This window comes from Pezoporus wallicus, unplaced genomic scaffold, assembly GCF_028554395.1.
Source record: "Pezoporus wallicus isolate ANWC-B61680 ecotype Strahan unplaced genomic scaffold, APGP_CSIRO_Pwel_v1 contig_5935, whole genome shotgun sequence".
Taxonomy (NCBI): Eukaryota; Metazoa; Chordata; class Aves; order Psittaciformes; family Psittacidae; genus Pezoporus; species Pezoporus wallicus.
The window spans coordinates 846,607-874,027 of NW_026637215.1; the positions used below are offsets into that span (position 1 = coordinate 846,607).

The 27,421-nt window shown below is 42.6% G+C and overlaps 1 protein-coding gene across 9 annotated transcripts in view; it reads left to right on the forward strand.

Annotated features, from left to right (window-relative positions):
• IQSEC1 (IQ motif and Sec7 domain ArfGEF 1) overlaps nucleotides 1–27,421 on the forward strand; it is a 337,609-nt gene that overhangs the window by 246,520 nt on the left and 63,668 nt on the right. Inside the window, exon 1 of one of the 9 annotated variants that reach the window (XM_057404189.1) lies at nucleotides 19,801–19,958. The exons of the other annotated variants lie outside the window; for them this stretch is intronic. Coding sequence (XP_057260172.1) covers nucleotides 19,894–19,958 — 65 coding nt within the window. The 5' untranslated portion in view covers nucleotides 19,801–19,893. Of the gene's footprint in view, nucleotides 1–19,800; nucleotides 19,959–27,421 lie in introns of those variants that run through there. 9 annotated transcript variants of the gene reach the window in all.

A 27,421-nucleotide genomic window follows, 5' to 3' on the forward strand; every position in this document is an offset into this window, starting at 1 on the left:
GTGCTGAGCACCTGCTAAGTGAAAACTCAGGAGTAAATGGTTTTCCTTTGGAGTTCATTAGGGAAGGCTTTCAGGTGCTGGAGGGGCACCATTCCACATGCTGCTCTCAGGTCAATTGGAGTGCAAGTTAAAACCAGTGTTGTGCCCCCCCCCCCGCCCCAGCACTGCTGTTTGTTTCCTCATTCTTGAGGTTTGAGAGCAACTACATGCTGTAGAGCTAAAAAAGAAAATGCATATTATGCATGTCTGCAAAATTATGTGTACACACAGAAAATCAAGGGATTAAAATCCTGGGTTTAAAAGGAATTTAATTGATGAAGGCTTATTTACTCTTTAATGATTTAAGTGTGACACCACAGGCAATTCAGGGCCAAGAAGACTGTGTAGCTCCAGCAGTTTCTAAACCCCAGAGTCAACACTATGGCATTTTGTGTTGTGATGAACTGACTAGAGTGAAATAACCAGCTGCCTTCTGGGGCATGAATAATGCATCATCTCATAAATGCACTCTTAATATTCTGCAATGAATATATGCTTTAAAACACCATTCCCCCCCTATTTCTGTTCTTCTGTTTATGAAAGAAGAAGTCTAAGCTGCCTTTTGGAGTTGAAAAAGGATTGTGATGAAGCTCTGAGGTTGTTTTGCGATGACAATGGCCCACCGATGTTTAATGAGAAAGAGACACGAGGCTTTCACTCTGTAACTCTTGGTCTGCAACAAAGAAAACTGCTAAACCTGAACCCTTCTGCTGAGCTGCCATTGTCAAATGTGATGCTCAAGATGCTCATTAGCCTCTGATCCTAGCTGGAGTAAGCAATTAAAGCTTGGAGGAGCAGGCATGGAACTGGCTGGTGGGAGCGGGGAGATTTTCCTTCACTGTGAAAGGCACTTAACTGTAAATTGTGCTTAAAGAGTTTAATAGCACAATATGCAGCTCAGCTTCCTGCATGTTTATACCTGAGCATGATGTTGTTATGTTGTTGTTTATTTACTGGTCTGGAAAATATCTGGAGAGAATTAGTTGAAGGTGATGTGACAGGATGATTATCTGTCAAATCAGCAGGTATTTACTGCTGATGGCGCAGGCGTTGGCCTAGGCAGAAAGGCAGTTTGATTATATGGAATCATTTTCTTTAGCCCTGTTTTGTATTCAGTGCTTTGCCTTATATGATGTTTACTTTGTGTCACAGCCTGTACTGACTTTCTTTTCTGCTGTGTTCTTCTTTCCATGCTGTTAAGTGACAAAGGGAAAAACCCACCACCAGGCTTCATGCTAGTTACAGTGGAGAAACAAATAGTCCTTTTAAGGTGATTACAAAACACTTCGGTTAGCCCTTCAATGCTGGAAGTGCATGGACAAGGGGGAATGGCTTTAACCTGCCAGAGGGGAGACTGAGATGAGCTCTTAAGCAGAAGCTCTTCCCTATGAAGGTGCTGAGGCACTGGCACAGGGTGCCCAGAGAAGCTGTGGCTGCCCCATCCCTGGCAGTGTTCAAGGCCAGGTTGGACACAGGGGCTTGGAGCAACCTGCTCCAGTGGAAGGGGTCCCTGCCTGTGGCAGGGGTTGGAACTGGAGGAGCTTTAATAGAGGATAGATGTTCTCTATGCGTCCCTTCAACGCAAACCATTCCACAATTCTGTTCTTCTTAAGGAGTTACATTTTTAGTCCTTTATGGCCATTTGACATGCTGACTTCAAATGACCACTAACATGACAACCTGCCTCACATACACCTGTTCGTCACCAAAGGAATGTCTCTCCCAGACCATCACTAGGACACACTGCTGTGTGTCATCCTGTGGCGGGATAGTGCAGAATTCTGTTCTCTATGAAGTATGGACAGGAAAACTGTTCATAACTGACAGACACTTTATTCCTCTTAATATCTTTGGTTGGATGTTGAAAGTGAAAATGGCAAAACTAATGGCTCATTCTGCATGTTGATGGTCCTGTTTCTTTGCGCATTAATCTGGTAGTATATACGTGTAGTTTGGGGCTTTGGGTGCTGCATATGTAAATGAAGTAACCAAATAGAAAACCATGTATGCGTTTCTCAGACTGGAGTGCATACTCACAGAAGCTGTGTGCAGGAGGCAGCGCACCAGTTGAGTGTGTATGTGAGCTGTGCAGAGATCAGATCCTTGGGAGTTTTCTCAGTTTCCATTAATCCTTTCCCCAAGTGTTTTGGTGATCCTGGAATTGAGATATTAATCTGGCCAGGTTATTTCCAGTTCGCCACCTCAGAAAAGAGTTGTGGTTTAGCCTTTGTGGGCCCTAAAGGAGCAGGAGAGCTCAAGTTCCTAGTTTGGGGTGGGGGGAAATACAAGTACCTCTGCAGTACTTCAGTTTCCTCTGCTGCTCCAGCCATGGAGTCTCTAGAGCAGAAAGACCGTAAATATGATAACGTTTTGTTTTATCAATGGGAAAAGTTCAACCTTGGCAACTGTTCACTGAAAAGGCGCTTTCTTTCAGCTCCCTTTGGTGTCCCGTGAGAAGCAGGGATTGCCAATGTGCTTTTGGAATCCCCACCCTCAGTCCTGGAGCCAGATTTCAGTCTTTTTCCAGAGGCTCTGACCCCTGACTTGGTTTCTAAGGTGACTGCTCTATTAACAAATAAAAAAAGTAGAAGCCTATTTTGTGGTTTTAAACTGATTTCTGAAGATGTTGGTCCATTGCTCAGGTACAAAGCAATGAGCACCGTGGCCCTTCACCCAGACTGGTCAGTGAAGGACCTTGGCAAACTTTGTCTTCCAGTGTCATTCATGAAAGGTTTTATAAAACCTGGCACTTAGTGTTCGCAGCAACATTGACAAGCCCTGCCAGGGAAGGGTACACCGAATTAATAGAACTAGTATCAGCTGGGCTGCCACTTCCCAGATTCCTCCAATACAAACAAGTACTTTGGACCTAGAAGTCACATACTGGACTGAGACGGAGGAACAGCAGATCACCTCAGATCAGTACTGGCTCATTCGGTCATTTTAACACTATGTACACAAATAGTATTTTAATATAGCTTATGACTTGCATGAAGATGAAACTGTTATTCCCATTCCCTCCAAATTAAACATTTATAGCTGCAAATGAGGTCTTTTGCTCTTGTAAATTTTATCTTATTAATATTTATAAATACTTCTACAAAATGCACTTGCATTTAAGGCATTAATGGAGATTTTAGATTTTCTTACAGGGTACCTTAGTATAACGAATATAAAATCCGAGTGAGAACATGCACTAAAAATATATATTAGCTTTTACTCCCAGTAGGAGAAACAAAGTAATTAAAATGAGATGTGTTTACTGACCTTATTAAGTGCTCTCTTTTCTCTCTGTGGTTTAGAAAATACGAACCAAATAAGGCGGTGCTTCCGTGTCCCATCAGTTGGGATCCTCAGCTGGTGTTTGGTAACAACCATTACAGTGTCAGTGGAACTGCAAGGTTTCCTGCACGTGTTGGACATCACTGAATACATTTACTGTAGTTTGGTCTCACTCAGCAGTGTTTCTCCTTTCATTTCATATGCTTTACTTCAGTAAGTGCTCATCTTTTTCATCAGTCATCTGTAAATTAAGAGCAGCTCTGAAACAAACCATATTGGAAAAACACAGATAAATAATACTGCTAATTAGAACCTTCTTGGTCTTTCGTACCCTAAAAAAAATCCCCGTCTTGTTTATCCCTATGTATATTTGTACATGCTGAATTCTCTCTTCATCTTGGGACAAGGCCTGAAGCCTGTTGTTAAGGGAAGGCTTTACGTGGAGGAGCCGTGTCGTTTCCCCACAGTGCAGCAGGGTGATTTCAATGCAGATTCGCCTGTGAAAGAGCAGGTTATTGGTTTATCATTCTGGCAGTACTCTCTTGCCAACCAGGAGTGAGTTCTAGCTAGAAGTATCTGAGCAATCGGAGGAAGAGCATTGCCCAGAGTGACTATGGACAGACTTCTCTACAGCAACACAAGTGAAGTGAAATGCAGAGTACTTCACCTCATCTTAAATCCTTTCTTATGGGAAAACGACAGCTTCGTCAGAGAAGAGTGGGAGAACCCGTTCAAAGGCAGAGAGCCAAAAACTGGCATCAGAACAGATCTGACTCTTTCTAAAGACTGACCTAAGTGCTCTTGAGCAGTGTCAGGTAAGATAACACCTAGTCCAGCTGGCTGCAGAATGTTAGTGGGAAAGGCCAGATTTACATGAACAGGAAGAGGCAGAGACGGACAGACTTGTTTCTCTAAGCTACATTTGTTTCTGCTTTCATCAAGCAAACATAGTTAAGTTTTATCTCTCAAAGTATTCTTATAGAGGCAGGATATAAATACTGAGCTATTTCAGTAGAGGCTTTGTTCCAGCACCTGACTCTAAGGCTGTTCTGCTTACTGTCAGCTGCATGGTATTGTTATCCTATGTGAGGAGTTGTGACATTGTGTTGCTTGGTTCAACATGAAGGGGAAAATGGACATCCCAATTGAGCCCAGTTGAGTTTTTTGGATATCATAATCTTTAGCACTTTTAATATAATTAATTGGAAAAATCGTAGTATTTGTACAATCTAAGTAGAATCAGAAGAATAAGTGAAGAGGTTGTTTCCCCCAGCAAACTTGAACTTTCATTTTGGAGAATGCCTGCTACTTACAGAGCTTGAGATTTGCAACTTGTTAGGAACAGTTGCCAGGAGCATAGTTTTCCGAGTTTATACCTGATGCACATTACACTTTAGCTGTAGATCCAGCATTAATGGTAAATATGAGCTCAGCACAGACATTGCTGCTTGGGTGAGTGGCTTGGGACTGTTCAGATTCTGTGCCTGGGTGGCTGCCCAGTCCCTGGCAGTGTTCAAGGCCAGGCTGGATCGGGCTTGGAGCAACCTAGTGGAAGGTGTTTCTGCCCATGGCAGATGAGCTTTAAGGTCCCTTCCAATCCAAAATCATTCTGTGGTTCTAGGAAGGCAACACTGATGTGATGTTGGTTGAGCCCATGCAATATCAGTATTCTTTCAAACCTGTCTGCAGTAGCAAGATCAGCTCACAGCCTCCTGGTTTTTGAACACAGCAAATGAAATGAAAGCAGGTTGATATAACTGTGTTCTCAGCAGAGCGGGGAGAGTGTGGGGGACTTAGTTCTAGTGAGTCCACTGAGATCCAGAAAGAGAGAACAGTGCAGAGAAAGGTGTCAAAGCGTGGCTACATGCACCAACTGACAGTATATGCGTAAAATAAAATTCACATCTTAAATTATCTTACTAGAGCCGGAAGGAAAACTGACTTTCAGCATCATGCTCGTTTTTGCCTGGCCTCTTGATCAGAGTACGTCTGACCACACTTTATAGAAATGCGCCAAAATGAGTGGTGGTTTTGTGCCTTTGCTGTTCACCCGGAGGGGAATGTTTTAATGGCTTTGGTAAATTGATTAGATTATGTTTTGAATGATAGAGACTTCGAACATTCAGTGTGTTTCCGGATGCTTCTACAGCAGGAGCTAACTTGCTTCAGGCATTTGTCCCCCATCTGGGATTTTGCCAAACCCTTGTCTGCTGGCAGAGCTGTTCAGAGCACTGAGGGTGGTTCCCAGGCATGCAGCAAGCCTTGTGAGCCAGCATTTACATCTGAATTCTGCAGCTCTTGCTTTCACGGGAAGGCTTCTCTACTTCTTTCACAAACGCAGAGGGAATTGCCACCTGTAGAAGAGATGCTGTTGTGTCAACCGCAGCCGCGCACGTGAGTCAGCATGTTCTGAAAACAGAAATGCAGAAATACAGTCTTGAATTTGAGAGCTTGTTGCCTCCCTCTTGATGTGGCACCCCATACTTGTAGGTGCTCTCTTGTAAGGCTTTAGATAGGAATGATTTGTGTGAGGGCATGAGCATGCAGAACCTTCTAAATACAGAGCTGAGCATTCTAGTAGACAAAATGTGATGCGCAGTTGGAATCTATCTGAGTAAAGAGCAAATCCCTGAGATTTTTGTGCAGAGATTTACCTGGTATAATAAAATCCATAGCGGACTGGAAATTACTTTTATTTGAAAACTTTACAGAAGTGTCTGCACTTCTTTATGAGCAGGTTTTAAAAACTAAATCCTTCAATTTTAGAAATGAATGAATTCAAGGATGTACATGCAGGTATAATTCTCTGCAGGATCAGCAGAGCATTATGTAAAGTCATGCACAGCACATGCAGAAATATTCACCAGCTGTCTGCTCAAAAGAGTATCTTTGACTTAAAAGGAGATAGTAATTTGTGACAGACTGCTCAGTTATGTTTGGGTGGCGGAGGAGAGGAAGACCTTGTGTGTGGCACTGCGCAGGAAAAGAACAGTTGAAAAATTGGGAGAAGCAGTGAATAATGTTTTTCTTATGAACATGTATGTTCTGTGGCCTGTGAGCAGGATTGGAAGTTGGAGCATCGTTGCCATTTGAATGAGATATCCTATTTCTGAGCATCCAGAGAGAAGCAGCAATTGCACTGAATGCCAGTTTCTGCATCGTATCTGCTGCAGCGAGTGCTTGTGAGCTGGAATTCTGTGCTTTTTTGTTTAAACATTGAGGGGATTTTTGGTTTACGTCTGTTTGTTTGCATTGTAGGGAGGGGAAATGCGGGTCTGTGAAATGGGCAGGTTTCTGTCTGAGCTCTTAGGGTTATGTTTTAGGCAAGTCACAGGTGATGGAAGGCCACCTGAAGGGGTGACTGCAGCGCTGGATATTCTGTTGCCATGTGGAAGACTTTGCTTTTCTTCTGTGTTAAGTTTGCCTTCTTCCTTTATAATATTCTAAGCTGCAACTTCCTTTCAACAATCCTAATGCCACGAAGTGCAGCACAAAACACGTGTCACCATTTGGATGCTTTCTTCAGGCTTAACAAACAGAAAACCCAACCTCTCATCTCTGTGTCATTGAAACAGCTTTGAGAAGCAGAGGCCTGAGAACCGGTTGTGCCTCCTTCCAGTTCTCATATAGATGTGTCTGGAGATTTTTTTCCACCTGTGGTTTCATCCTATGCCTCAACACAGCACTAACCAGAAGCTGGTGCAGAAAGGAGCAACTGTCATCCTCTCAGGTTACCCAGTCTGTCTTGGGAAAGGCTTCTTGGGTGCCGCTGGGCACATACACAATGTCCACTCCAGGGGAAAAAAAACACAAAGAAGGTTTGACATTGCCCATCATACCCAGATGATTTTTGCACATCCTTCGAAATGTACTTGTTTCCTGTGAATTTCAAAAAGAATCCATCTGAAGTAACTGCAGCTTGAAATGTTTGACTGCTTCCTTCCTTCCGGCTCATGGGAGAGGTTTTGGGACAGTACAAAAAGGGTGCTTTGAGTATTTCACCATGAGTGAAAACTAATTTGATCAATAAAAAAAACAAAGACCTTCATGCTATCAACAGTGAAAGTAAATTCCATTCTTAGTAGCTGGAATATGCTAGGAAGTAGCTGTTTCCTTACTTGTATTTTATATTGAATAGCACCAACTAAAGAATATCACGATAGCCCCAGCTGGCTTTATAAACAAGATCAAAGCAAAACGATTGATCTCCTTTATATTTAGCCCAGGTAAATTCTTTGTCTACAATATGCAGAAACAGGACAGGGTCAATAAAGGTGCATCTTTGCTGCCAGTTTGAAGTTAAAGATCTGTCACACATCTGAAAAGAGCTTATTGTTGAAATTCATTGTGCTGGGTAACAAAAGGCTTCTGAGTGACACAGGGGAAGCTACTGAAATGCTTGTAAAGCAAGAACTGGTCCAGTTTGGACACATCAGACTATTATTTTTGTGAAGTTTTTGTAATCATCTACCTATGAAAACCAGAGGATCTTGTTGCCAGTGGTAAGTGTCTGAAAGGTGTTCTGAAAACAGTAGCAAGGTTAAAAGTTGTTGGAAGAAAAAAAAACCAAACTTTAAATCAAGTACAGCTGGATTTCTTGAGGTTAAATTTTAAACAGATTGAGCAGTCCTTCACATTTCAATTTCTTTGCAGTTCATAACTTAAACAAAAGATGGCATAATATCCAAACTGGTGATCCAATCACTAAGAGTAAAGGTTTCTAACACTTCTTTTTGACTATAGTTATCTTCATTTTTCTTCTCTCTCCAGGAAGTCAGAGCTCTCTTCCTAAATTTAAATACCAGAGTTTTTACTTGATAAGCAAGCATGTAAGTGCTCATCCTATGCTCTTTTCCTTCTTTTTTGGTGGGATTGCAAACAGGAATAACCACTGCATTCCACATATAGAGGAAGAACACTGGGTTCTCAGGATAACCGTTGGTTACAGCTCACACTGTAGAACACTTGTATACTCCTCAGGTTATGGAGCAAGTCCATCAGCAGTCGGGCTGCTAGCTCAGTAGATTAATTTTGTGTTACAGGCTTCAGGCCCAAAGCAGTATAGAATACAGTGGGGCGTTTTGGTAGTATAAGGTATTGCAAATGCCTTTTTGGGATTACAGGGCTGGATTATAGGGGGTCATCCCTGTACACCACTGTTAAGTAGCAGTCATTTATCCTCGGATTTGTTCAAAATACCTGCAATATCTGAAAACAGGTTTACCAACAAAGTGTTAGACTGTGCCACCTGTTTTGGTGGTTTCACCTGCTTTGATCCACCCTGGGTGCTAGGGTCCCCTTTGGTTATGTACAGTGGGTTTTGCACCTTAAGCTTAGCTTTACTGTTGATTTAGGATAGGAGTTCAAATCTGCAGTCCGTAAAATATTCTTCCTACTAGAAGCCTTCTGAGGACTCTAGATGACTCCCAGTCAATGGAATAGCCTACTCCATCTTCATCTGCACCTTCGGTACCTGCCAAACTCATGAGATCAGAAAGCCATGGTGAGGTTTCCATAGAATAACAGTGCCTGGGACTGCATCCAGCTTCTCCTACCCCACTGTGCCTATTGTAGCTGATCCCAGCTTCATGTAACTGGCCGTGCTCTGCCCTCACTCACCACTCTGCACTCCATCAACAAAATAATGTAATTTAGTTTTCTGGATTCTCGACAAACGGAGCTTTGAGCACGCTGAGCTAAATCCTACCCTAGCGAAGGGGAAATCTCTCTAGTCAGTTAACACAGAAGGATAGAAATCGATTAAATTGCAGTCTTGCGTGTGTTGAACTGAGGAAGAGAAATTGGAGTCCCTTGGAGTCCAGAGTATGTTTCCTCCATGTTGATGAAGATAAGTAGCATTGATATAAACTGGTTCACTGAATAATCTTATGGTGGGTGCCAAAGATCACCCATTTACAATGCATTCTTCATCTCTTTTATTGCCTCAGGGACATTTTTTATTTGCCAAGTTACGACAGTTCATAGCATGGGCACCTGGATTAGAGGGGAAAGGACATTTTATGGTGGTAAAGAAAATGAATTTACATTCAAATGGCTTCCTGTTTCTAATGTCCAGATTGGTTAGCAGCTTTTCCTAACACACCCGCGGGTGGCTCTTACTGGCAATGCACTGTTTGCATTTGAAAGGGGACCTACCCTTAACTCTACCATGTAATTAATTGGTATGATGCATTCTCATTCTCTCTTTGTCTAAGATTTGGATGAGACTTGTTAAATGTTTTCTGTGGCAGAGCAAGCCGTCAGTCAAAAGTTAAACATGCCTTTAGCAGTGCAGTGCATCGCAAAGTGACCTCCCTGTTATGGGTGACAAAGGTGCTGTTTTTTGCATTTCTGCCTTGTGAAGGAGGCGTCTAAAATGCACTTTGGTTTGTGGCACAGGTCCTTCACTGCTCACCTGGTGGGGCAAGTGGTGCTGGGGTTTTCAGTGGGGAATTTCCTTCGGAGCTATGGAGGGCTGCTGTGGCAGCCTACCCTGTCTGGTACATGTGTGTCATGCTCCCTGCAGCAGCTCCTGATTTATTTCATGCAGAGTGAAGGCGGGGGGGGGATAATTTCTTTCCTTTTTAACTAGATTCAAAACAAAGACTGCAGTAAATAACAATTTTAAAAGATCAGCATCCTTACGTCTTCCCACTATCTCTCTAGTGCTGTATTTTGTGCCAAAATACAGCTGTTGTGCAAGACATAAGGAGTTATGAGTTTCCAGAAGGAAACAAAATATATCCTGTTCATCTAGGAGCAGTATGTACTGTGCATAGCCATATGCAGATTGTTTCTTCTGTTGGTGCCATACAGAGGTCTGAGGCAGAGCTCATACAAGCTTTTTAAATAGAGGCCTGTGTCACAGGAGCTGTTTTCCTGGTGTTCCCTGTGGATCTAACAGTGGGACACGTTTCTTCTTTCATTTAACATATTAGCAAATGTAATAAGTTTTCTGCATGGAAGAATTTTAAAGAGGACTTTTCCTGGTCCTTTTTTACCTTCTCATACCTCTATAGGTCAGTATTGCCAAGTAGGTAAGCTGAAGGTGTGCTTTCACCACACATATGTCTGTGCTCTGTACTGGATTACTCGTGTGACAGGCGAAGGGACAGCATTAGGGAGAATCTGTGAATGAGCAAAATGGAACAAATATTGAAGCCTCTTTATCCTTGATTTTATCCTTCTGTAGTAATACATAACCTGCCTCTAAATCCCTGCTGCATTGCATGCCAAATCTGGCAGTATTATATGTGAAAATGGTAGTGCTTCCCAGCCTTTTTCGCTGGGAGCTCATCATATTCCCTGGAGAGGACACCAACACATGCTGTGGGTGCCCTCCTGGATCCAGTGCAGGAAACTGTGGAGCAAATATACTCCTTTTTCAATGCTCTTCATTCTGTGGTAGTGTGGAGTGTTCCTCTGAGGTGTGCATTTATTGGTTCCCTTTCAGAGTTTCTATTAGCTATAAAGGTCACCATGGAAAAAGTCAATATTTGTTGCGTGATTTACGCTAGGATTGAGATTTTATGGTTACTAAATCTGGTTCATGGACTTCAGGCAATTAGTGAAGGCTCGGACTTTGTCAGCACACACGTGTTAGTGCCACAGCTATTTCCTATGCTGTGTACATATATATAGGGTGGCCTTATTACAGTAACTCCCTTTGCTGTGTGATCATTCCTGGGGAATGTGGTTTTGGTGTTTCAGTTTTCCTTAGTGGTCAGCCTGTGCATTATACATAAAGCAGGAGGCCTCTGCTGAGTTCTGTGGGACGGGATGATGCAGTGCTGGCACAGTCCTTGTGCTATCAGCCTGCCAAAGAGTGCCATGTCTGTAAATATGTTTGCATGTGAATCAAGTCTTGAATCTGGGTGATCCGGTGCATGCCTGTGCTAACACATTTGACAGAGTGTGAATGTGGATAAATACTCTTCTTGAATGAAAATTGTTGAATTGCACAGTCATGCACTGAGACAGAAGCCATGGAAATGTATTCAGAAGATACCTTTAAATCTAACTTTATTAGGTCCCTAATAGACCTTCCTTATAACCTTCTTACTCCTTTTTTTAAACATGCAGTCAGTGAAAAGTGATTTCTTTACCTTAAAATTCGATTTGGGTCAATTTTTCTTCTATGTATAGGACATTTCAGTGAGGGTTGTCACCCCAGTAGCAGTTTAGAAGTAGTGGTAGCTATCAAAATAAACAGCTGTAACACAATCTGAGCTTCGAGTGGAAAAATCCCTTGGTTTAGAAGGGTGCTTACAGAAAGACAAGTCATGGAAAATACGGACTTCCACATGGGCTGCACTGTACACGTGTTTTCTCAATGTGCCACATTGCACTGAGCCAGATGTCACACATGCAGGTGGAGAGACAGTTCTACACAGAACATAAATTAGCAGCATTCAGATCCTGACTTTAATGCTAGCTGGTTAAGTACTTTCACAAGCTTCCTGTCGCTATTTGTGGGGTTTGTAATTCTTTCACCTTTTTCTTCAAAGAACCCCCATCCTGTGTTTTCCACAATGAGAAAACGTTAGTAAAGCCATGTTAAAAGCAGCCATAGATTTTTCTGCTTGACTTCAGGGTGTGCAGAAAACCAATGTGTGCACAGAAGCTCACTCATCTTACTAAATTTGTAAATCGTTCAAACATAAAACACCAAACAAAGCTATGCTTTTCTTGGGGATTGAGAGCTTTTGAGATGTTGATGACGTGAAGCATAACTAAGCATTGTTAATCTTGTCTGCCCGTTAATCCCAAGAATTGCTTTTTGCAGAAAGCACATCATTACTGCCAGAAAATGAATGCAGAAAAGAAGAGGAAGCTGTGGGGAACTTTCTGGTATTGCGCGTTCTTAAAGGATGGTGCAGCTCCAGTTGGTTTACACATGGTGTTTCAGGTGCATTAATACACTGTGTATTAGCTACCTGCAGTATATGCATCACCACAAGGTTCGTGTTCTGTCCAGCTTCATCTGAAGATATTTTACTCAGTGACAAGTTTGTTAACCACAACATAGGCAGTGTACAGAGCTTTGTGTCATGTGGTGACAGTGGGCTTTTCATGTGGATTTTTAACAGTGACACTTTGTAATATTAAACACTTCCAAATCCTAATAATCTTTCCCTTCTAGTCCCATTTGGAGACAACACATAAAGTTATAGAGCAAAGGTGAACTTCTGCATTGTCTCTCTCAAGTGCCTTAAGTAACATACTCGGCAAGTCTTAATGATACCGAGTGTTTCTCAATGTGCAACTTTGACAAATGCCTCTGCCCTATAGAAGGTAAGACAACCCAAATGACCTGCCAAACCCCACTTTGTTTTAAATCTGCTCATCCCTCTCACATTGACATGAACACATGCAGCTGCTAGGAGGGTGGAGGTAAGGTGAAGAGGTGAGGGGAAGGTAAAGCCACTTCTTTCTGTGGCAGTATTAGCTTAATCTGACCACAAATATGCACCATTTCTCCAGTAAAGGAGAATTACTTTACTTTTTCAGTCCTTTATTATGATTAAGTAACAGTCTGGAAGGGGGAGCTCATGGCTTCATCTTCCTCTCTGTGAGGTCTGCTGTTGTAGAGCATCGGGGTACATTCCTTACATCCCGAGTTTCTCAATCTTGAGCCACGTGCGGCCAGTGCCCACCACCCTTGCTCAGCAGTGGCACCGAATGCACAGCCAGTGGAAGCCCAGAACCCCATGGCTTGGTGCTGCCACTGCTTACGTGTGTCCTGAGCTATGGGAACACCGAGTTCATCAGAAAACGTGCCACTCCAAGGGAGGAAAATGAAGGAGCCACTCTTGTACACATTTCACTCTTAGACAAAGGGCTACTGTGTGTATAATGGTATCAGCAAACTTGTAACCGCAGTCACCTTGTATTTTCGCGATACAGAGTCCTGCCTTTATTGCCCCAGAGAATACAGGTTAAAGGCTTCCCTTCCCCTTTCACTCTATTCGATCTTCAGCTCCTGCCAGTAATAGAGTGTCCTTCCCAGCTTACAGATGAACTTCTTTCTGAAGGGGCTCTCCGGCTCCTTGCTAGCCTCTGCACATTCTTTGGGGGATTTCCAAGCATCCACTATGCTTCTGTCCACGGATTTGTGAGAAGAAAGTGTTTTCTCTTGAAAAACCACTGCTCAGTGCCGACTGACCTAGACTGCAGCTTCTGCTTCTCAGGTATAGTAGCACTGGGGTGACTCATGCCAACACTGATGACTGCAGAAAGTCCCCTGAGAGATTTTTTTAAAGGGTCCTTGTATGGTATTTGCACCAAAACCTCGTTGTTCCCCATGGATCTCTCAAGAGACATTTTGAATGTCTTGATAATATTATGAAGAAATGTTGTTGTCCAGTAACTGACAAATTTTGTGGAAAACGAAACTGTCTTGCTGTGAGCCTCACCGTGGGGATCAGTGGCAGCACCAGAGAGGATGAAAACATCAACTCAGAACAGCGTGACTGGTGTTCCAGAGCTCTCTGAAACACTGAAATACCACAGCAAGTCTGCTCTGTCTGATGTTGGTTTTTCCAGTGACGTTCCTGTGGATGTAAAAAGTCTGTCAGTGCTGTAATGCACCTAATAATACAGTTTACAGCAGCTCCCCGTACCAGTGAGGGTCTGTAGGATCAACTTTGAGGGCCAAAACCAGGTCAGAATATTGACAGCAGAGAATTTTGCATGGGGAATCCTGGCTGTGGTCTAAGGGTCTGACTACAGTCTAACCCTCTTTAGGCATTGTTTTTCCCATTCCTGAAGATTTCGTTTATGTGTTTTACAGCTTGCAGTAGTTTACAGGGCTGTCTGGTTTGCAAGGCTAAATCTGTGTATTTTAGCATTCTGAAACATGGTTATCATTGTGGAATTTCCTTTTTAGTTCTGAAATCAGGCCTCTTGCCCAAATCTTCTAGCAAGGGCTGAGGAGGGAGTCTTCTGCAAAGCACAGTCTTTCACTGTCAAGGTTTCTTTTGAGGGGCTAATACAGCCCCTTTTATCCCTCTATAAGCAAAGTACCTTGTTTTGTGGGAGGGGACAAATAAGCAGAATGTGTAGATCTGTTTAATTTTTTGTTCTCCCACCGATCTGCAAGGTGACTGTAAAAAGTTACTCTCATTTTCCACTGCTGTGGTTTATGCTCTGTGCTTCAATATTGCCACCCTTCACACAGCAATAATTCCATTTCATATTCTATAAAGTGAGGGGGCTTGAGATGGGTAGTTGAAAACTACCATTCCAAGTCAACAAACCCTTGAAGTCAGTGAAGTTTTCTTTTGCCTTAAATAGGCTGTGGAACTGCTCTTAGGAGAGCAAAGTGACTACAAAGAGTCATTGTTTTGCCTACTCCATAGCAACCAACAACAGAAAGCCTTTCCCCAGATGTGTTTATTTAAAGACTCCATAAGTTCTGTTTCAAAAATGAAGTTGTAGTTTTCATTTTGATGCTGTTTTTTGTATATCAGCAGTAAAAAACTGAGTGAACTAGTACACAGCCATAAGAAATCAACAAATGTATGAGAGCTGAAACTGGGACAGTGAGAGATAAGATTTCTATTTTGGTGGGACACAAAACTGGGATAAGTGCAGCTATGTGTTGGCTTTTAAGGAATTACCTGACATACTTGATAATTCCTCTGCAATTCCAGGTCATGTGGGAAAATTATCACTATGTTTTATGAAGTTAGAGAATCAATTGCTGTTTATTGATAATTCTCATTATGCACCAAAAAAGCATACTGTGAAAGAGCATTGTGCTGTATGTCCTTAAACCTGGTATACCCCAGTGTTTTCTTAAAGAACACTTAGTTTCTGATGGGTGTAGAGAAAGCATCACAAACAGAGACTTCATCATGGAAGGGTGGAGAAGGCGGATCTTTCAAGGGATGAATTGGATTAATATCCCCCCAAATACCCACTGTGAGAGGAATAATATGTATTTTGACCTGTGTATGCATTTTTATTGTACACTGTTGCATGGCTGTATTTATACTCTGCAGGAAGGAAACTATTCCCTAGTAGTTTCTGCTATTTTTTTTTCTTGGTAACCCTTTGCTTTTGTTCAAGAAAAATGCAAGATAAATGCCTGTTTTAGCCTTCTAGATCTTGGAAATAATGGTGTATTAAATGTGATTAAGTTGGGAATTACCCTAAGCAGGGTCATAATTACTGTAGATTTAGATGGCGCGTTATACAAATTGCTGTGTGCTTATAATTACAAATTGAGTTTGTTGCACTCTGGGGGTTTATAAACTTTGTTTTAGCTATTAACACATTAAATAACAGTTATTGATGTAAATTACTGGATAAACCAAAATTTCAGTGTTGTGCTTAATCCAAGGTTTAATTAGAAATTAAACACGGTTAGCTTTAGCGAGGAGAAATTTGAGTAGTCCAATGTTCACTACTGAGCTATTGCTAAACGTGGCCATAGTACCAAACCTGGGTACTTTGTGCGTGTCTTGGTGGTGTTTGCTGGTCACAGTGCCAGCACTGCAGTGGGGTGCAGTGAATGAGCCGACTCTCAGCTCTCCCCAGCTCAGCCAGACTGCCTGCTTCACAGTTACCTACCTCGGACTTCTGGGCTGAACTAGGGAGCCTGAGTTCGTAGTCTGAAACCTTTGCTCACTTCCTCTAGCACTGAAACTTCCTAGTTCCTCATGTTTTTATTTTTAAGTCAAGATGATCTTTGTTTTAATGGAGCAACTTTGAATTGTCCAGGAATAAGGATGCTAAAACATGAAAAATTACTTTCCTAACTCCTTACCCTGTACTGCAGATTTCTACGCTATCATGGTGGCAGCTCTACTGCTGGTTAGATGACAAAATAGCAGTGGGAGAGCAACAGACTAAATATCTACTATATGTCCTGTTGGTTCTGCCAAAGCTTCCTTTGCAAAGTTCAGGTACATAAAGTGACATAGAAGTCTGCATTGGCTCTGTATTGTTATAGGAGCCTCTCTTGCCCTAGTCTTCTAAGGACTGAAGCGTCATCTCTGTATGTTTGACACAGAGCATATGCCCTGCACCTGTGTAGTCATGATAGCAAAACCACGTAGCAACGTGCCACCAAAAAATTGTCCTAAAAGGTCAAGCCTAGATGTCAATGAAAACTCCTCACTGCTTACCTGAGGGAGAATGGATTATGGTTACTATTACCTGAGGGAAATGGGATTAAGGTTACTGTTACCTGAGAGACTGGATTATGCAGTATTGAGTTATGGTTCAACAAAGATGGCTTTGGAATGTTGAAACATAAATGAAAAATCACTCCAAAAATAATTGCATCAGGCTGCTTGACTCAGAAACCACAATGCCATCTGCGTAGTGCAGCAAGAACTTGGTTTCCTTTGTTTAATTTTCCCCCTTGGAATACATAGATGATTTTGGTATTTAATCTCTAATTTAGGTTTTAAAGACTTACTAAAACAAGGCATGATTTAACAAAAACTTTTTAGCAGAAAGGTTGAAACAAAACTGAGAATTCTGGATTCTTGACATTGAGGAGGGGAAAGCTGTAATGATTATCCATGTAGTGTTTGAAGTGGGATGTGTTACTGTTGCTTGGTTGGTTGCTTATCTAGCATGTTCCTGTCTGTAGAAGGAAGATCCTGTTTGAAGCAGGTTCAGAAAAGCACATTCTTGAGAAGATTCTGTGACTGCTTTTGAGGTCAGAGCTTCTCAGCTGCCCTTTTCAGTACATATCCTCCTGCTCAGCCCACGCTGAAACTGCCAGCACTTGGTTTCTAAATGGAAACCGGTTTTCAGAGGAGCTGTTGACTTTTGCAGACTGCTTATGTCTGTCTGCTTTGGATTTGTCGCTGTTTACTAGTAGAGATGAAGGTAGGTGCAGGAGAGCATGGAGTCAGGACCAGAAAAATGTGGTATGAATGGTTGCCTGTCCCAGAAGGGATAGAGACTGTCTGGGTAACCATGAGATGTTGAAAGCAGGCATGGCAATGTATATAGTCTCTGGTTATAGACTTGCAGTGGCATTGCTGTCAAAACAGCTGGTGTAGGTGTGTCCTTCCTTCGTGTATTTGAGTTTCACTGAAAGCTAGTTAAACCCAGGCTTATTGGAATCTATGCCTAATGCTTCCTTTGGAAACTATGCAAAGCACACACTCAATCCAAATGTTTAACTGGGTTTAAGTAAAGTTGCTTTGATTCTTTTTACCCTCCAGAAAGATGTGATCAGCTCTCATGGAATGTATTGTAAATAAGAGGTATGGTGTATACACAGCACGAGGGCACATTGGGCCTTCCATTGTGCTCTTTCTTGGACCTGATTTGTTTGAGCAACATTTTTAGTTTCTGACTAAACTTCTGAGTTTCCCCATGCTGCAGAGATCAGCCAGTGCTGCTTTAGTGCGCTGGAGCATTTCCATTCCTAAAGAGTACATTGCAAATTGATCTGTCCCTACACAAAATTGCACTGATTATTGTGCAAATGATTATGAATGAAGCCATTAGTGCTGAGTTTACCAACCACTCCCCCCCTCCCTCCCCTCAAAGAACAGTTCTTGTTTGCTTCCTTAGCTTCCCCTTCTCCAGTACCCTGGCATCGAAATGAAGACAAGGAGTGTCTGTGGTTAGACAGCTTGCCCAGCTTCCATAGACATGGTGCTTATTTTGACGAAGGGAAACTTATTTTGGAAAGCAAAATGTTTTGACGGTTCCATGAAACAGGAAACCCTAAAGTTAAAACTTGCCTTGCTCTCTCGTGTTATTACAGGGTATTAATCACACAGACCTTACTGTTTTTTAAACACCCATTTATTTGTACCTTTAGGAAGCCCTAGTTTTCCATAGGTTTTGTGGTGCAGTTTCAGCTGTTCTTTTGACCTGTAAAGCTAAAACTGCAGCAGCAATACTCCACCAAAGAAAGGGACACTCAGCAAGGACTCTTCAAACATGTTTGTGGGGCAGAGCAGCAGAGGAGCTCAGACGGCATTTCGAGCAGGAGCAGACACTCGGTAAGGTGATGTTCCCTCGGGACAATGAGCTCTGGAACTGACTGACTCCTTAGTTCTTCTGCACTCGGATTTCCCCTCCAGATAGGCTGCAGACCCTTCTATTTTCTAGGCTTTGAGGGAGGAAGAGTAGGGAAGCGTCACGAAGCGTTTTTGTTAACGCTTTGTTAAAGTATGTGTGTAAAAAGTTATTGCGTTTGAGAAAATTACATGATTTCAATATACTCCTTTGCAGGTGTGTGGCTTCTATATGAGGTCTATATATAAATTAAAGCACCTTTTACGGTATTCTAGGAGATGAGATGGTTCCATTTATGAATTACCAGGTTACAATTAGCTCTGTTTAGACTTGATTCCGTGCACTACTTTAATCACCGCTTGGTGAATCTGTTTGAAAAACCCGAGGGAGGATTGTTCTTCATGTGTCAAATACGGCGATGATGAAATTCAGGTGGTGTGGCCTAGTGTTTATTCTCTAATTCCAGCGAGGAATTCCTGCTTGCCGGAACTAGCTTTACTATTGAGCTACCGTGCACTTGGAGGAGGTGGAGGTTTCTTTCTATTCCCATTTACAAATGCTGTGAGAACACTGAGGATATGATGCAGCAAAATCCACGAGCTTTCTAGGTCAGGTTTCAGTGGGGCAATGCAGAATGATAATTAAGATCTTTTCTGAATTACTCATCTGAATGCCAGATTCTGACAGGTAGTTTTTAAACGAGAACTCAACCACTCTTCCCAAAATCATTCTCCTGTCACCAGGCTTCCGCAGCACTTAACGTATTACTGTGCAGTTGCTTTCTGCATGCTCCACAGCATCAGCTCCCGCTCTGCCTTGCCGTCGTGAACCTCAAACCACCTCGTACCAGGGTAACACATATGAAAACAGGGGTTTATGGGACTTGTGTTATTGTGCTAATATTCAGACCAACAACAGGGACGTTTCGATGCTGCTGTTTTGAACGTGTGTGATGCTGATAAAATTAAAATCATAGAATGGTTTAAGGCACCTTAAAGCTCCTCCAGCTCCAACCCCTGCCACGGGCAGGGACCCCTTCCACTAGAGCAGCTTGCTCCAAGCCCCTGTGTCCAACCTGGCCTTGAGCACTGCCAGGGATGGGGCAGCCACAGCTTCTCTGGGCACCCTGTGCCAGCGCCTCAGCACCCTCACAGGGAAGAGCTTCTGCCTAAGAGCTCATCTCAGTCTCCCCTCGGGCAGGTTAAAGCCATTCCCCTCGGCCTGTCCCTGCAGGCCCTTGTCCCAAGCCCCTCTCCAGGTTTCCTGCAGCCCCTTTACGCTAAACTAAGTCCCCATCGTTTACAACACCGTTGGCGGGGCCCTTCGGGCCGGTGCCGGGGGTTGGCACCGTCGGGGAACCAGCCCGAAGGGCCCCCGGCCATGGCTGAGGGGCCGTGAGGGGAGGGCGCGCTCCGCAGCCGCTGGCGCCTCACGTTACCCGGGAAACCGTCCCTCAGACCCCCCCCGCCTTCCCGCCACCGAGCTGCGCGCGGCCGCTGAGGGGAGCGGGAGCGGAGGCGGGGCGGCGGCGATGGTGGCGTCCGGGAGCGATCCGGCTGCGAGTTCGGGGCAGCCATGTGGTGCCTGCACTGCAGCTCCGAGAGGACGCAGTCGTTGCTGGAGCTGGAGCTGGACAGCTGGTGAGTACTCTGCGGCGGGCTGGGGTTGGGTTTGAGCCGGGGGGAAACAACGGGAGCTCCCCGCTACCCCCCCCCGGCCCGCCTCGGCGGCGGCTCCGTCCTGTCACACACAAAGGGCTGCGCCCCGCCGCTGCCCGGCCTCGGCGATGGAGGCTGTGGGGAGCTATAAGGGAGGGGAGCCGGGCGGAGCGGCCGCGGGGTCACCCCCTTTGTCTGAGCGGTGGCTTCGTGGCGAGAGCGTTGTTCAGGGGCTGGTGTCCTGGGTCGGGGCGGGGGGAGAGAACTGCGCTGTTGTAGGACCGTAGAATCATAGCAGAAATCAGGCTGGAAAAGGTCTTTCAGCTCATCCAGTCCAACCACTCCCCAGCACTGCCAAGGCCACCACTGCCCCATGGCACTGAGGGCCTCGTCTCCACGCTGTGTGAACACTTGCAGGGACGGTGACTGCAGCCCTGCCCCGGGCAGCCTGTTCCAATGCCTGAGCACCCTCTGGGGAAGGAATTGTTCCTCAGCTCCATCTAAACCTGCCCTGGTGCAGCTTGAGGCCGTTTCCTCTTGTCCTGTCACTTGTTCCTTGGGAGAAGAGACTGACCCCACTTCACTACAAGCTTCCTTCAGGCAGTTGTAGAGAGCAATAAGGTCCCCCTGAGCCTTCTCCAGACCAAACCCTCCCTGTTCCCTCAGCCGTTCCTCATCACACTTGTGCTTGCCTTAAGTTTGAAATTGTGGTTGTTTCTGTGCAGTGTCAGAAGTGGACCCATTCCTCTTTTGTAGTCAAAGTTACAAAGCCAAATGGTGCTGCTAGGTGCGATCTGACTTGTCACGTGCCTTGCTGCCGAGGTACACGCATGTATGTACACAACCATAAATACACTTCTTTCACCTGATCCTGACACAGTGCAAGAAATCACATGGCGAGCAGCGGGTTCTGCTTCAGAGCTCTGGGACTCGCTGTTCCCAGCAGCGAGACCTGGAGACCTGGCAGGTGGCTCCCAGCATGGGCAGGTGCATGAAGCCTGGTGGTACCATCACCACTCATCCCCTCGGCCAGAGAGAGAAAGGGCAGTTCAGTTCAAAGGCGTTTGAAGCAGCAATCCTGGATAACTGATGCAAGACAAACAGAAAATGGAACTTCCCATGCTAATACCTTAGGTCCCTGTTGTTATGGTGTTGTTAACTACTAACGTAATGTGTGTCAAAATTACAAAAGCACAGTACTCTGTTACATGAGCCACTCTAACACTAGATGTACAGATGAGTTTTTCTGGTGCAATACTGTGTGTAGGTTATGATAGGATCAAATAGTTATCCTGGCAAGCACACACACAAAATGAATTTATCTCCAGTGCACTGTGAAAGTTTATTCCGCCAAATAATTCAATGACATTCTGACCTGATCAACTGTTAAAGAAATACTCAATTTAAGTAAAGGTAGGCAATATCTTAAATTGGGTGTGTGCACTTCTAGAAAAATATAAAAGGAGGAAGTGACTAGGTTCACTGTAACTACATATGAATGCGACAACACATGAATGCAACAGTGTCTTTTCTGGAAAAGAAAGGATTTGTATTTTTTCATAAAGAAACATGTTTTATAGTACAATTTAGTCACACATTTAATGATCCTCAAGCCCATTTTTACCCTGAAGGAAAATAATAAAGTTGGGCTTTTAAGGTTCCTGTGTGCAGTTGGTAATGTGATACTACGTTTTCATGGCTTGCTACAAAACATAATTGGTAAATGTTACTTTAGTGACTGACTTGCCTCTATTCACACAGTCACATTCTGCTGTTCAGTCATTGTTTCAGACTTTTTTCTTCCATTTGCACATTGCTATGCACTTCCTTTCAGTTAAACTTGATTATTCTGCCTGATGTGTTAAGAGAGGAATTGCTGAGTACTTAGTTTGGATGGTTGTATTTAACTGTATCTGTTCCTGTGGCAGATAACCTTCACATAAACACAGAATTCATGATATCTGCCTAGCACTTGGGGAGAACATAAGCCGTGCAGAATAAAATGGCACATTGCCCATTTTACTTCTACTTCTGTACCAGATATAGTTTGTTGTTGTGATGTCTTGTTCCAGCTCCTGAAATTGCTGAGAGCACTGTTATATACTAGTCAGCTGGGCTTTTTTCCTCTTAGTTAAATGGGTGTTTGATAATTTAGGTTTCATGTGTGAAGCTAGCTGTCATCCGGTACTAATCTGAAATAATTCATTATTCCAAGATACTAATTGTAGTGCAAGATCTGGAGCTAACTAATGACAATTACAGTGCTCAGGACAGCATCTAGTTGTTTCTTTGCCCCTTTAGAAGCTCTCTGTGAGTCCTGGTGCAGTTAATAAACAATTTGCAATTTAGTTTCATGGAATAATTTACAACTTCCAGGTAAGGAAAGTCCAAGGATTCAGTTTTTTGCCTGAAAAGTACAAATAGCAAATTAAACAGTAACTCTGAATTGTTGTTCCTGTTACAAATCTGTATTGGAAGGTTGCTAGGAGCTGACACAGTGTGTTACTGCTGGGCAAGCAGACCTCCTCTGCTTAAGAAGGTACCTTCACCAGCAGTTGACAAGGAGCTGCTTGTTCCAGCAACCAGAGTGTTTCTCTTGAGACCTGGGAAGTGATTGCCTAGGATAGACAGCCGTGTGGTCTTATATGTTCTTTTTCACCCTGTGACCATTTCATATTTGCAAAATATGAATTCTTTCAAAGTGAACTTTGCATGGCTGTAGAAATAATTCCTCAAAATATGGAGTCTTCATGAGAATGTTCTTCCATCACTTGGAGGCTGGGATTGTTTTGTGCATTTATGGATCTAGAGGTTAGGTGCTAGGACTCTGGGTGGAACAGTTTACTCTGGAAACAAGTTTACCTTTATACCGGTCATGTTTTCTCTGGAGTATGAAGATGGCATTCACGGATCAAGTTTTCTGAAGAGGAAGATCTCATAATTGTGTAGTGGATTAGCACACTTACATGATTATTCTAGTTATGCTTGCAAACTGTATTTGGCTTGAAGACCACTATGAAGTAGCTGTGAATTATAAAAGCTGGCCTAAACATAGCAAGTGCTCTGTTGGTGGATACAAGGTGTCATCCCAAACCAACACTCATGAAGTTACTACCTGTAGGTATGTAACATTTCCCCATATATTTCAGTTGTGCTTCCTAATGTTTAACACCAATGATACTCAGACTTCAGGCATCTCTAGGAGAACATTAGGAAACAAGAGTGCTAGAAGTGAAATATTGCTTTCCTTGTAAAACATGTCCTTTTGCTTACTTTGTGATCCAATTGAAATTCAAGGCAATGCATTACCTTAACTTTATAGCCTCAGCTGTGTGACTCTCAATGAGCCAAACTGGGTCTAGTCTACTGTCAGGGCAACTTTATTTTGGAAATATTAATGCCATAAAGATATTCTGGAAAGCATCCACTAGGCCTTCATAGCATCTCAAGATCCAACATGCACTCTCTTTATTGTAAACCCATGTGGCTTCCAGTTTCTGCCTGATTCTGACAGGTGTAAATGGATGCTTTGAGTTACTGTTTTTTTGTTGGGTTTTTTTGTTTGGTTGGTTTTTGTTTGTTTGGTTGGTTTTTTTAAACCTGTGAAGGAGCAAAATTTTGTGAGGAAAAAACCCCACTTTGTGGCTTTGGGCATTGTGTTGCATGGAAGTAGATTGGGTGGGTTGTTGTGCCTCTTCATTGCAAGGATTTACCGTAATTTAGAAAGAACATTAAGAGTGTGATTTTCTTTCTCTTTCAGCATTTACCTAGTTCTTTATCTGTCAGAATTTATGGCAATTTTATCATTAATTTCAGAGCCAAACATATTTTAATCGCAGTAGCTGTCAATCAATTACTGCTTTTTATGTTTATTTAATAAAAGAGCTGCAGGAGACCTCAGAAACTGTAATCAAGATGGAGCCCTGATTGCTCTGTTACATTAAATACATGAGGATGTGCCCTTAACCTGGACACCGTGTAATCCACAGAGCAACTGGAGTTATGACAAGAGGAATCATGGGTTTGGGGAGAAAGTGTGTTGGTGCATTGGTTTAGTTAACTGTGCTTTGTTTAGATGTCATTTATGTTTAAATGGAGTATGGCCACAAGCCAAAATCATATTCCCAGGTCTGCTTCTTTATTTCTGTTCCCTGAGAAGACTGTGTAGTTAGCTGTAAGAGCAGAATCAGGCCGTGGATTTTAAGATGATTTTTAGCATCACATATTGTAATTTATGTCAAAACTTACGTAAATACAGGTTTTGTTTAATTCATGCATCTTTGTTATGCAGAAATAGTTACTGAAGATGGGCTTTTTTAGAAAGACATATTAACCAAATGTATTTTAGTTACATAGCCCTTCTTGTGTCTGTCAGGAATTCATTTGAATTTTATTTGGAGGAAGGATGATTCCAGTTAGGGTACAGGCAGAGTTTACTGCACTGCTGTGATTTGAGTCCAGGTTTCCAGAGAAGAACAGATGCTGCTTTAATCCACTGGAGCACAAAGCCCTAGTATTATGTTAAAGGGGACTGCAAATGTAGCTAGATAAATCTTCTTTTGCTTCCTTACCAAAGACAAAAGACTAGAAACATTTTAATGAAATTATTATTAAGATGTCTTTAATAAAAGCAAAATAAAAAAGCCAAGCTTTGGTATGATAAATAAAACCAACCCTTTTGTCCCTGTGAGAGTAGCAGAAAATTATAATGATGGCTTTGATAGCCTTTAATACAGGAAATTGATGTAGTATATCTGTTAATCAGATTCTTTCAGTAGTTCAGTGTCACCCGAGTTTAACTTGTACTTAAAAACAAAGGACTGAATTCCCTGTTGCCTCGTGTCATGCAAACACAAACAAAATGCAGCAGTTATGATTTAGCTTCCTTTTACAGAAGTGGCTACATACAGGGAAGGGCAAGAGAAAAAGAATCCTAAGCTTCTTCTGGGGAGCATGTGCATTGTTTAGTCCAAAAAATGTCACTCGCATAAAATTAGCAAGATTAACGAGGATGGGTATGTCATGAGTTTAAATGTTTTGGTAAGAACACAGAAAAAGAAAACTGACTTCTTTCTGTTGATACCTGCATGATCTTTCAGGTTATTTTCATGCAGTGTAAAGGAAGCAAGAATGCCAACCTGATGGATTTTCTGTGGCAGGGTATGTTTACAGCTAGTCCTAAAACTGCACTACAGGAAAGTTCACAGTTTGTTCAGTTTCATTTTCAGTCTCTACCTCTGTAGGAGAACAGACCTAACTCTGTCGCAGATCACAGAGAGAGTTAAATACTGCAGTGGCTATGGGTACTGTGTAGCTTAGGCTGCCATACATTGGACCATATCTAACTTGAGTTTAGTGTATTCTTTTTAGTGTAGCCTACAACCGTAATGATTATGGCTGTGACCCGTTCAGTTTTCATGAGTCAAGTCGGGGTAGGCCATGTCAGTACTTACGCAGAACTCCAAGGATAAATCTCTGTGGAGGAATAGATGATTTAGTTGGAAGCACTCCTGCTTTTAAAGATGATACCAAAGACAGGGTCTCTCTTGTTGTCTGGGAGGTTGTGCTGAGGAAGTCATCATTCAAATGGGACGGACAGCAGTGTTCCTGATCCAGCTGCAGTTCCTAGGGGTCTAGTAGTACATATGACAGAACAGGCCTGTAAAACCCTCTGACTTTCTGATCATGTTTCAGCTTCATAAAAAGCTTTTCTCTCAATGCAGCTTCCCTCTGCACTTTCAATTGGGTATAAAAGTTGTCATTATTTTTCTTTCTTATGTGGTTCTGCTTTATTGTAATGTGTTGTGAAATAGCTGCTGAATTTCCATTCTAGAGGTGTCAGGGGTGCCTCTCATGTTTTGAAGTTAACATTTCACTAGGTTCTGATTGTTAGATATTTTCAGTTGTTCTTAGATTCTGGAAAGAAAGGCAGTTCATTATTGTTTATATATTCTTCTATTTTATTTTGTGAACCTTGTTTAGAAGATACCAGTGATATGGAGCATTTAGTAGAAACTGATCTCCAGCAGGAGCTGCTTCTAATGCTTCAAGTTTTGGGAGAGTACAATAGTTTCCTATTAATGTTCATAGTTAATGCTTTGTGAAATTGAAAGAAGAGAGGATTGCCCAGCCTTAATGAGAATCATCCCCAATGGTGGCAACCTGTTGCAAACTTGGATTCCGATTTTGCTATTAAAATGTGGTTAAGGTGTTTTTGAGTAGGTTAGCCTAGGAGAAAAATACTTCCAGTTTTCCTGTGCTGCCACGGTGCAGCATGTTACCCAAGATCATTTCTGACTGTCTTTGGTTGACGTTTTCAAAATCTGCCTTTGCCTAATATTTGATTTTCAGTTCCTAAAATGGTGACTCTTGTTTTTAGGAACTGGACTTCTGCTCTTGTCCTAGAAGACCATTTTCCATTGTGGACAGAGCTATGAATTAAATTGTGGTAAAGAGCCTATACATCCTAAGAGTGATCCAAATCGTGTATTTTAGACCCGATGCTCTTTTGTGAGTGCTCAGCCTCACGTGCAAACAACTCCCAGCTAAGCTGACTGTATCAGCAGGAGCCCATGCAGGTTGTCCATGCTTCTGGGAGTAAGAAGTGCAGAGCTGTCCTAGGCATCTGTGCACTGCATCGAAAAGGAGCTGCTACATGCTCCTGTATATATGACAGTTAATGACAGAAAAATGATAGTTATTCTGTGTATGCACAGTAAATCCTCTACATCTAGGTACTGATTGGCAGTAGCTAATAAAATTCTTTAGAACGCAAGAGCAGATATTAGCATTTAGATAATAGATAAGCTTTGTAAGGAGAAAGTTCTTGGTTTATAGCAAGCTTTGAAATAGCGTTTATAGGTTTCCAAGACAGGAATTGCTACCTGTGTTATTTTTTCATTCCCATCATTGAGGTGAGTCAGAAGTTGTAGTGAAAGCCTACATTTAATTTCCCACTAACAGCAAGAGCTATAAAATATATAGACTCAGCGTAATGGAGAGGAAATGTAAAGGGAAGGAAGTTTGTGAATGAGAAAAAGCATGTCAGCTCTTCAACTGATTTAGAGGTTGTAAGCAATCTTCTGAGGTCTTGCTTGCCTAAGAGTGAAGATTTACACATACTGACACAGGATGTCTTTCTGAGGATGGCTGCAAATATCTTCTCTATTTGAACATGTTGACTTGAACCTAAGTAACACCTAAAACTACTTTTTTTTCCACCAAACTCCATACTTCAAACAAAAAATCTCTTACCACTTTGTTTCCTTAAACATTATATTCTGTACACTTTGATGTAAACCTTGGGTGTGTTGCACAGGATAAAAATCTCACTTTTATGAGGATGCCTGTGATTAAGAATAGGTTAGCAGTGTTTCTGTTCCAGTAAGTTACAACACAGACAGCACAGACCTTTCAGCGCATGCAGAATGCTCAAGGCCAGTTCC